At 47.6% G+C, this 12,089-nt stretch overlaps 1 protein-coding gene across 1 annotated transcript in view; it reads left to right on the top strand.

Annotated features, from left to right (window-relative positions):
* LOC147666406 (uncharacterized) overlaps positions 1 to 9,183 on the top strand; it is a 51,434-nt gene extending 42,251 nt beyond the window's left edge. The window contains exon 4 of the mRNA XM_086949082.1: positions 8,451 to 9,183. Coding sequence (XP_086805208.1) covers positions 8,451 to 9,183 — 733 coding nt within the window. The remainder of the gene's footprint in view (positions 1 to 8,450) is intronic.
* The last annotated feature ends 2,906 nt before the right edge of the window (positions 9,184 to 12,089 follow it).

Raw genomic sequence — 12,089 nt, 5'->3', positions numbered from 1 at the left:
TCCAATCTGGTTCCACGGTAGTCACTGGCTAGTGACTTTGAACACTGTCCCCTCTGCTTTCAGGTCTTCAACTCTTCTGATCCACCCTTGGATCCACCGGAACTCTTCTCATCGAGCCGCCTGCAGCATCTTCAGCTCCAAGCACCATCGACCAGCGTGACGAAACCCGACACATCTTCGACCCTGTGCACCCGCTTCCTGTGGGTGAGGTAACTCAGCTCCGCCGGTGCTCCTGCACTGGTACACATCCCAAGGGCCTGTGTTTTAAGTTTCAGCTCCGTAGGTCACTCGGAAGGTTCCTAACTTTCTAACTTTGTGCTTTTTACGCACCATAGACTTTGTATTGAGAAGTGCGTGCACTTTGAACACTGCACCCGAGTCCCGTGGGCCTTTCCCGACTTAGTTAACTCCAGTCTCGAATAGCTCCAGCGATTCCCAAGGCCCTAGGCCTCTTCACTTTCCTCTAGGTATCTCTTATACCACTTTTTTAGTATATGGTTTAGGTGGCCCCTAGGGCTCATCCATATTGTGCAACTTTTGTGTATTTTAAACTGTCTTGTGATTTTACGCTTGTGCTTCTGTGCTCATAAAGAGTCCAGGGGATTTTAATAGTTAATAAATCAATATATATTTTCAATATATATCTGTGTGGTGTCCCTTTCATTTGGTATTCAAGGGGGTTGTGTGTGGTATAACAGCTGGCTTCACATGCCTTTCAGAGTTTAGCCTAAGACTGCTTTGTCCACGTTACCACTAGGATAACTGGTCTACAAGGTTGAATTACAACCATCATCATAAGGGTTGCTTGGCATGGTACAAAGTGATCACTAAGAATTAGTGAGCATTATATACCAGGCCAACTTCTCACATTGGTGAGCAGCGGATTGGGATCTGAGCTTGCTGTTGTTTTACCATTACAATCTTTGAGATTATCATTTGAAAGATCATACAGGTACCTGCTAGGTACATATAAAACAAGACTAGTATACATAAGTTCTACTGAACTTAGTTGTTGTAGAGCAAAGGGAGTAGCACACCCTAGCTACAACTACTAGATAGGTTTAGTAGGTAAACACCAGTGTAGGTAGATTGCAACACATCCACCCACACTAGAGCAATGTCTGGAGCAGAGGGGTCCAGTGGACTTACTCCTGTTGAGAGTGACCCTCCAAGGGCACCATCCAAATTTGCTATTTTTTCCTTTAAGGAATTAAGACAGCTTTGTGTCTTAAGGGGTCTGAAGACAGGGCCTTCCCCTACTACAGACCACCTAAGAGAGCTCTTGGACCAGTCTGAGACTCTAAAGCCCTCTAAGGCAAACCCCACAGGGGATGCTGAAGGAGGCCATCCTTCAGAGGATGACACTGTAGACACCCCTACCCCTATCATCCTAGTAGATGAGGAAGCCTCCACCACTGGAGCTCCTCAAGTAGATGTAGAGGAAGAGGAAGAAGAAGAGGAGGAGGAGGTGGAAGGCAGTGAGTCAGATGATGACAGAGATAGTCAGGTGCTGGTCAGTAGACTGAACCAGGCTAACTTAAGTCAACTTGGGAATGAATCAGGTAACAACCCATTCAGACCCCCAGGTGGACTTAACCAGGGCCATAGGAGGAGAAGGCATCACTCAGGTGAATCCAATACCTCCCATGTCTCTAGAGGCTCTCATGGTCACTCCAGAAAGGAGATGACTAGCCCTCAGAGAAGGGAACATGAGGCCAAGATGAGAGAGGCTGAGCTTAGGATCCAGAGGCAAGAGTTAGAGGTTGCCCTGGCTAAGGAGAAACTTGCTAGAGCAAGACAGCCTAGAGAGAGTGGATTAGGATCCACTGGTGGCAGCAATATCCAGAAGGATAAAGACAGGTCCTTTGATACAAGAAACCTGAGTAAGATTGTGCCCCCCTACAAAGCTGGGGATGATATCCACAAATGGATGACTGCACTTGAGAGAGCCTGCATGGTACAGCAGATCCCTCAGGAGCAGTGGGCAGCAATCTTGTGGCTCTCCTTTGAAGGCAGAGGCAGAGACAGACTCCTCACAGTTAGTGATGAGGATTCTAGAAACTACATGGTCCTGAAGAGTGCTCTGATTGATGGGTTGGGCTTAACCACTGAACAGTACAGGTTAATGTTCAGAGACACCCAGAAGACACAGACTCAGGACTGGTCTGAATTTGTTGAGTGTGCCACTAAGGCTCTGGAGGGCTGGTTGCTGGGAAGTAAGGTTACTGACTATACAGGATTGTATAATTTAATTATGAGAGAGCAAATCTTAAGTAATTGTCAAAATCAGCTTTTACATCAGCACCTGGTTGACTCTGATCTGACCTCCCCACAAGAATTGGGTAGGAGGGCAGACAAATGGGTCAGAACCAGGATCAGGCCTAAGAACCAGGGTGGTGACCAAAAGAAAGAGACTACCAAGCCTCAAGAGAAGGGTGGGGATAAAAGTAAGGAAAAGACTTCCCCAGGGCCCCAAAACTCCAAGAATGGGGGTGGGTCCCAAGACACTTCTACATCCCAGAAAAAGCCTTACTGTCATACCTGTAAACAGGTGGGGCATTACAAAACAGATAGCTGTTGTCCCAAGCATGGCAATAAGGAGAATATACCTCCAGGTAAGGCTCCAACACCTCCTGTCACTGTTAGCAGTGGTCCCCCAGGTGGTGGGAGCACCCCCAAGAATTTGGGTGGGTTTACTTTTGGAGGACAGGTGGACTCTGGCCTATCCAGGTCCCCTAACTCAGATACTCTTGTCTATGAGACTGGCATGGGGTTTGCCAATTTCACAGCTTGCCCAAACACTTTGAGCAAGTATAGACAGGAGCCCCTCATCAATGGCTTGAAAGTTGAGGCCTTCAGAGACACAGGGGCTAGCATCACCATGGTGGCTGAATGTCTAGTCCCCTCAAGGCAACTTTTACCTGATGCCAAATATCAGGTGACAAACATTGATGGCATAGAATCCAATCATCCCATGGCAGTAGTCAATCTTAGCTGGGGAGGTGTCACTGGCCCAAAGAGAGTGGCAGTGTCAGCAAACTTGCCTGTAGATTGCCTACTGGGTAATGATTTGGAAATCTCAGCCTGGGCTGAGGTTGAACAGCAAACCCATTCTAGAATGGTAAATCTCCATGGAAAGGTTAGTGGGGCTGTAATGGCTACAGCCCCAATTCAAGATGTCCTTCCTGAAAAGGTTGGGAGGGCTGAGCAAACCTCAGCCCCATCTTTAGATAACTTCCCTCCTGGAAAGAGTAGCAGGGCTGTACTGGTAACAGCCCATACCCAAACTGAGTCTCCTCCTGAAAAGGTTGGAGGGGCTGTGATGGCCACAGCCCAAACTCAAACAGATACCTGGGTAGTGAAGCCTGAAATGATGGATCACTCCACCCAAACAGAGAGCATTGAGGAGGAAGAGAAATCTCCCTCCCACCAGACTTTAGGAAAGGATCAGCCTCCTCAGGGAACTGATCTTACCCCTGATGAAGGAACTGTCCCAGAGGTTGTTAGGCCTGGCCTGACAGAGCCTCTGATGACAGTGGACCCTTCTCAGGAGGGACCCAGTCTGGAGCAGGTAACCTGCCCCTCTCTACCTTGCCTTACTCAGCCCAGGGCTGCAGAGGACAAGAAGGACAGTGAGACCCAAAGGGCCCCCTGTCAAATAAAGCACCCCCATCAGCAGATTAGGGGCACCGAAACTAGTAGCCCTAGTGAGGTGCAAGCTTTAAAAACTCCTGAGGGATCCCCCTTAAAAGTAGTTAGGGACCTCCCCCAGATGGATATTGTTGGGCACAGCCAAACCTGGGACCCTAAGGGCCCAAACCTGACCTGTCCCTCCAGTAAGCCAAACAGAGGGACTCAGCCTCCAGCTTTAGGTAGCCAGAGGTTGACCCTGAGAGCACAGTGCAACTCAGTCAGAGAAAGAAAGGCACACATGGTGGAGAGTGATTGGAGGAAGCTGAGCCCTACAGAGGAAACTCACTTCAGTACTCCATCCCAACACCAGCCTTTGACTTTGCAAAGACACACCACAGGTAGAGATTCCCTATGGTGGAGACCCTCAGATGCCCTTAGGGTGAGGGATTGCTTAGTGGACCATGAGACAGGGGGTTACCAAGCCAGAGCTGGTACTTCCTTATATGGCCACTTAGGCAATATAGGCTTACCTGGTCAAGGATAGCCTTATCTCCTTTCGTTTGGGGGGGGGGGGTTATGTAGGAAGGTGGATATCTGACTATGGTTACCCCCAAACTTTTTGCCTGGTGTTTAGCTGGTTTTTGACTTAGTTGGCCTGGGATCCTGCTATTCAGGGCCCCAGGCTGATTGCTCTCTCCTTAAAATGGACTCCATGTACCTTAGGTGCATAACACAATTGGAATTGGTTCACCTTATAGGCCCCTGTAACAGTGTACCATAGGTACCCAGGGCATAGGTGTAGCCAAGGCCTGCCAGGGGCTGCAGCATGTATTGTGCCACCCCTGGCCTGGCCTCCATATTTGACACAACTGGCTGATCACTCAGCTGGGGTAAGTTGGTGTAATCACCTCTTACTTAGGTACAGTATGTCTGTGCCTAACCCTAAACTGGACACATATGTTCCTATCAGCCACTCCTATGGAAGGCCTCGTCAATCCTGGAGGCAGAGTGCTTGGAAATATGTGAGATGGTGCTCTGGCATGAGCTGAGCCTGTCTGCAGCTGTCGGGAACAACTCCCTAAGCTGTTCCGGGATATTGCCATACCATATACTCTTAAGTGCATTATAATCCTCGCGGTTAAATGCTATCTTTGGTTTGGCTTTATCAAAACATGTCGAGTAAGGTGTCATACGAATTGGAATACTATCCCCTCGCCAATTCTGGCGACGGGGATAGCATTCCACCCTTCTAGAGGGACACGACATGTGTGTAGCCTTAACCCCGGTTAAAGTTAAACAGAGCCTCAGCTTCACAAAATGGACGCTGCCACCACAGACACAAGTCTGGCCTCCTGCTGCTGACCGAAACTCGGCAGATGGTGGCCTGGACAAAGGGTTTCCTGCCTTGGGAGGTGCGAGCACCACCCCAGACAGGATTTTGTGTATTAGGTAGGACAGGGCTGAAAAGAATCAGACATGCCCGGGGCACACAAGGTGTCCCCGTGCATAGGCCAGTCCAAACCGGTTCTGGGGCCTTCCAGCCCCAGTCCTGGCGCGGAGCTGGACAAAGGAAAGGGGGTGTAACCGCCCCCTTCCTGGTTCCTCCCAGAGGAGGGACCTAGTAGGTGATCCACCCCCAGTTTGGGAATAAGAGGGAGAGCAGTGCCATTGCACAGCAGATCATCCCGAAATCAACTTAAAACTAAGACGAAGACTGGACTTCGACATTCTGCTGCACAGAAGACTGAAGAAGAATCTCCCTTGTGGCCAAGGAGTGACCACCCTGTGAACACAGGTACCAACCAGCGACTCGACGTCTGCTTTGCCGCCGCCTCCCGCCGGAGACCGAGCCCAGAGCCCGACAAGAACCAGACTCCCAGACCTCTCAGAGCCCGATCCACAGTCCCTGCGAAGAAGGGACCCGTGGAGGCACCGAGTGACGTGGGACCGGACCTCTTGGAAGACACTCGACAAGCTGACTGCGCAGCTTCTGAGGTATCCTCGACGTTGTGCTTTGGGGATTGAGAACCCCCACCACCGAGCAGCCCTTGCACCGAAGATCAGCCCTCCAGCATCTCCACGATCTGCGTGGGGCCCTTTTGCATTGTGCCACTCGACGCGCCATCCCGGCCACTAGCCACGCGGCCAGCGGCCATCTTGGCGACGAACCCGAAGATTTAAACAGCAGGTCTGGTTGCTCCAGACCTACCCAAGCTCCTGTGAAAAGGAGCACCCGCTCTGACCTTGCTGGTCCGAGTGAACAGCATCTTTCAACTTCTGCGTGGCTTGCATTTGCCAAGGCCTGTTTGCTCCGATCAGGTCGCCGACACCGCCAACAGCGAGAAGCCTACGTGGGACAGCTCGTGACCGATTCCTGGACGTCCTCGACCCCGGGTATCCACGTGGCTGCAGAAAGAAGCTACCCGACAACGCCTGTTTGCACCCGACATCGCCTGGTTCCAATCTGGTTCCACGGTAGTCACTGGCTAGTGACTTTGAACACTGTCCCCTCTGCTTTCAGGTCTTCAACTCTTCTGATCCACCCTTGGATCCACCGGAACTCTTCTCATCGAGCCGCCTGCAGCATCTTCAGCTCCAAGCACCATCGACCAGCGTGACGAAACCCGACACATCTTCGACCCTGTGCACCCGCTTCCTGTGGGTGAGGTAACTCAGCTCCGCCGGTGCTCCTGCACTGGTACACATCCCAAGGGCCTGTGTTTTAAGTTTCAGCTCCGTAGGTCACTCGGAAGGTTCCTAACTTTCTAACTTTGTGCTTTTTACGCACCATAGACTTTGTATTGAGAAGTGCGTGCACTTTGAACACTGCACCCGAGTCCCGTGGGCCTTTCCCGACTTAGTTAACTCCAGTCTCGAATAGCTCCAGCGATTCCCAAGGCCCTAGGCCTCTTCACTTTCCTCTAGGTATCTCTTATACCACTTTTTTAGTATATGGTTTAGGTGGCCCCTAGGGCTCATCCATATTGTGCAACTTTTGTGTATTTTAAACTGTCTTGTGATTTTACGCTTGTGCTTCTGTGCTCATAAAGAGTCCAGGGGATTTTAATAGTTAATAAATCAATATATATTTTCAATATATATCTGTGTGGTGTCCCTTTCATTTGGTATTCAAGGGGGTTGTGTGTGGTATAACAGCTGGCTTCACATGCCTTTCAGAGTTTAGCCTAAGACTGCTTTGTCCACGTTACCACTAGGATAACTGGTCTACAAGGTTGAATTACAACCATCATCATAAGGGTTGCTTGGCATGGTACAAAGTGATCACTAAGAATTAGTGAGCATTATATACCAGGCCAACTTCTCACAAACTGTAACAAAGAAAAAAACAAGTTGGCAGGCCTTTTCCATCTATGAACTCATGATCTGGAACAACATCCCTGTATCCATCAGGACCGCCCGACATTGCTCCCGTTTAGGAAAGAGCTGAGGACTTCCTTCTTTAAAAATAATTTATGCTCATCTTTGGCCCCAGCTTTAGGCTAGGTTTGCAATGTAGAAATAACATATAGATACATACATAAAGAAGCTGGCCTAGCCTACACTAACGTTTGAATACTTTTGAAAAAACTCTTGCGAAAATGTTCATGGGAGAGTTGAGAATGGTTATCCCACCATAGCACCCCTGGAATCCAGTTAAGATTTTAATGTTGTCTTATCAAGAGTAACAAGTCCACCTTTTAAGCCACTACATCACTGCAAGCCTTAATGTAGATAGTTGTCTACCTAGTAGCAGTCACTTCCTCAAACAGTTAGAAAACGACACGACCCATCAGTAGAGGAACAGTTCCTGCAAGTTTACAAAGACAAAGTTAAATATGCATCCAGTGTTAAACATGCACTCTTGCTCTACATTATCAGAATTGAAAATGTATGAAAAATAAGACATTTTTTTGCACCGGCACAATTTGGCATATGGTTTTCTACTCGTGCGGAGACAAGGGGTGGGCGGAATTTGCGTAGTCGTGTTACACAAAGCCCAGCGTAAAAAATTTCCGTGAGCACGCAGAATTCTGCGAATACTCGGAATTGCTTCTTCCGCTCGTTCACAATGCTTTTTTCCTGTTTGCGAACGCTGTTTGCGTGCTCGGGGGGAAATATCTTGCAAACACACATTTTGAAAGCGTGAACAAGCAAACAATTCTACGAAGCCGGGGATCGCGGAGGTTTTGGCAATTCCACTTTCTCCGCAGAACGTGAAATTACCCAAATTCCTCAAATTTCGCAAGTGGAACTGAATTTACCGCCCAGGCCTAGCAGAGACACCACATAGAAATACCACAGGCTGAGTCCACGTGTGATAATGATGCAACCATGTCTTTTCTACCCAACATACCTCTAGTAGATATTTGTAAAGCAGAAACATGTGGTTCTGTGCATCCTGTCATAAAATATTTCTCTGGTGACATCAACATATTTGGTAGTTGAGGTATGTGGGTCCAATGTTGAGGGATTTGTAGGCGCGGGTGAGGAGTTTGAAAGTGATACTCTTCTCAGCGGGGAGCAGGTATATGCTTTGTAGGTGTTGCGTCATATGTTTGTGGCGTGGTGTCCCTAGAATGAGCCTGGCTGCGGCGTTCTGGACCTTACCGATTCTTTTAAGTTATGGCACAACCTTTGAAGTGCCACAGCTTGCTGCAAATGGAAAATGTTACTCACTTGCAAATACTATCTGCTTGTCATGTTGCAGGCTCACATGCATCACCCACTTGCTGTATGGTTGTAAAGTATATAGGTATATAGTATATAGGTTGCTCAGATTAAGCAGTTCATTTTTTTGATTTCACTCATATAAGCAGTTGTACTCCGAGGGAGAATTTTAACAATAAAACACTACTTGCAAGGCAGAAAAGAATACACACCGGCCTAAGAGCGTATGTCTGTGCTGAGTGTAAGAAAACATTTACTGGAAAGACGCATCTTTTACTGCACAAACAAACACACAAAGATCGGTATCCCTACCCTGAGCATGAAATGAGGTTTGCTGAAAAGGCAACACATGAAAAAACTCACAAAGAAGAGCTGCCCTTTCACTGCAATATCTGTGAGAAAAGTTTTACTCGGAAGGGAAATCTTCTACAACATCAAAGAATACACACAGGAGAGAGACCTTATCACTGCACTGTGTGTTCCAAACCCTTTTCCCGGAAGGCACACCTTGTACTGCATCGAAGAACACACACAGGAGAGCAGCCTTATCACTGCATTGAGTGTTCCAGGCGCTTTGCTTATAAGGTATCCCTTGTACTGCATCGAAGAACACACACCGGAGAGAGGCCTTATCACTGCACTGTGTGTACCAAGGGCTTTACTCTTAAGGCATCCCTTGTACGCCATCAAAGCATACACACAGGAAAGAGGCCTTATAACTGCACTGTGTGTGAGAAGAGGTTTTCACGGAAGGGGACCCTTGTACGGCATCAAAGCGTACACACAGACCAGAGGCTTTATCACTGCACTGTGTGTAGCAAGAGCTTTGATCTTAAGGCAAGCCTTGTACGCCATCAAAGAACACACAGGCGACGGCCATGACGCCGTACAGGATATGGAAACTGCTGTAAACAAAAGGTGGTGCTCAGCAACCTCAAGTAACACATACAAGATGGAAGCCTTCTCGAAGCACTGCCAAAAAACCTTCATTTAAACAAAGAAATGTGATCCTTTACATCATCTAAGAATCTACAGCTGAAGTTAGACCTCCCATGACATCTAACAATCCGTCCGGGCTGAGGTCCTCCCTTTCCTCTGAATGTCAGAAGAGCTTTGAGTTAAAGGACAAACTCTAACGTTCGCAGCATCTCCAAACAGAATGTAGCTTCTTCAACGTCACTAACGTCACTTCACCAGGCAACAAACTTCACAGAGGCTGCGACACTGCGAATTAAACCTGTCCGACTCCCATGAAATGTGTGCAGTGTTGAGGACATGTTACCAACTGTGGATCATAAACTATCCTGATAGACATAACTTCTGGGATTCAACAAAAAAATATTGAAATACCTGAGCACATGGGAAAAGGAACTAGGAGAAGAAATGGGAATCAATAACCACTTGGGGACAAAAAATATAAACTCCTTTCATCACTAAAGCAGGAACTTCTACTCCCTATCAGTATCTTCAGACCGGCTGTGTAAATATTCTGTACAACCCATCCAGACTGAGAGATCAAAAGAGGATTCGTGGCTGTCCAGAGTCTAACAACTTACAAAGGAGGCACCAACCATATCATTCTGCAGTTTCAACTGCCGAGACCGTTACACAATTCGTAATGTTTTGAGATGGTTTGTTCTGGTGAGAATTTTCTTTTTATTTGATAATCAATTTTATTATCATTTTGAAAAGAAAAAAAAAAGACAGCATACATCATACACAGTAAAGCCAATTCCGTCTCCAACAGACAGTAAATTAACCCACTGTTAGAGTAGGAGTATTTATGCAAGCCACCCAAGCTGGAAAGCAGCACCCGGTTACATGGGACAGCCAAAGCTGGCAATTTAAAACAGTAGGTTCAGCCATTTGGCACCTCGTGGGACAGCCATGTTCCTCCTGGGACACGCACCAATCCACTCCCTGGTGCCACTTTCACAGGGTAGGGGGGTTGGGCTGGGCGCAGGCCGCTGCAATATCTCATTTAGCCAAAGAGGCCGCCGTTACCAGAAAATGTTTGTCCGCTCTAGAGCCGTCTGTCGTAAATATTTAATTTACCGGCTTAATTTCTATGCAGGTAAGTACTTAATCTATAATAACTTAATCGGAAAGAAAGAAACAGAGTCCGTGGTGTTAGAGTTCTTAGGGGTTTTATTCCTTAAAAAGGAATCGTTCCGGAACTGGATATCAGGTTCCTGCAACCACAAAGGGTTCAGGAAGGGATAGAGCAATATTTTATTGACAATACATAGCTTATATACTTAATTTACACCATAGAAACCAATATAGGAGGCGTAACAGCTGAGAGAAGACAAGATAACAGCATCCACGTGTTACTAGTACGTAATCAGAAGGCGTGGACTAGGCGTGAACTAGAGGTGTGCGCTAGAAACGTCACAGGTAGGTGTCATATGGGGGTGGCACTAAACAGAAATGTTGCAATGTCAGCAGAAATCGGAGGCTTGGATGCGCGCGCAGCTGCATGACGTGTGATTGACGTGAAACTGGAGGGTGCAGGGGGCTTGACATTTACACTGACGGAAAGAGACAGAAGTCTGGCATGTCAGATCAGCTTGTACTTCTATCATATCTGATATCTGATGTTTGGGAACCATATTATCTGAACGGAAAAGGTCTCTGGGGCAGAAGCTATTCTATACTGACTGTGAGTGCGTGTATAAGCGCCTAAGTGTCTGCATGAGAAGCGTGGGGGCATGGGCCTTCCATGGGAGCATGGTAACAGAGGCTATGAATTACTTGCACGGAGACAGGCCGGCCCTTCGGCTCTGCAGCTGGGGGATGTTTACTTAAACTAGTAGGCAGGAATGTATTTTCGAGGAGCGGAACAGATAATTTGAAAGTTGTAGTCAGTCTTGGCAGGCAGCAGGCTGAACTAAGCGCGGTGGGCCGCGCTGGAAGTAAGTCCGAGTTCACGGGTACAGAGACAGCCTGGGCTGAGGCTTTCAGAGTCAGAAGCCAGAAAAAGGCTCGATGGCAGAAATTCAGGGCCTACTTTGCCAGAGCTGAAAAACGTGTAAAGTACACTACAAAAAGACGTTGGCATAGCATACTTAGGAACGGACTATTCAACCCATTCAGGGTGGGTCTGAAAGAGGACATGTTAACGTTGGACGCAAATGTATTTGCGTCTTCATAGCTGGCACAGGAGGGAAGTTACATGCACTTTAAGCTGGTACATGGAGACGGTGGGGTACACGCTAGGGAACACAACTTGACCATAAAACTTTTATTTCCTCATTCCCTCCTTGTTCCCTACGGACCCTTCATGATATATCGATCCTCATGAATCGATCAGTTTGTTCTTGTAACATCATTTGCTCTTCTTTCTTTCTTTCACGTCTTGAAAGAAAACTGGAATGTTCAATGCATGATGTGGCACACAGTCCACAAATCGCTGGCCCACACTGTAAGCACAGGCAGCAACTGAATACTAGGACTAGGCCAATGCCTAGGAAGGATAGGATCTTCCATCCCCAAGCGGTTAACGTTGTCCAGAACCAACCGGACCAAGTCCAGGTGCCTGGATTCTGATGTATCAGATTAGCAATTTTATGAAGACGTGTAATAGCTTTGTATACAGATGGCGCGTTTTCTGGAATGAAAACACAGCAACTTGACCCGATGACCTTACAGGCTCCACCTCTATCTGCCAAGATGACGTCAATAACAAGACGATTCTGAAGGACAACAACTCGCATGGCGGACTGCTCTTTGGTTAGGTTACCTAGGGCGGAGGCAGTTTCATTCACTACTGCTTCAAGTGTTCTAGT

The sequence above is a fragment of the Lissotriton vulgaris genome, unplaced genomic scaffold (genome assembly GCF_964263255.1).
Source record: "Lissotriton vulgaris unplaced genomic scaffold, aLisVul1.2 SCAFFOLD_3581, whole genome shotgun sequence".
Taxonomy (NCBI): Eukaryota; Metazoa; Chordata; class Amphibia; order Caudata; family Salamandridae; genus Lissotriton; species Lissotriton vulgaris.
This window is presented reverse-complemented; position numbering and strand designations above follow the sequence as displayed.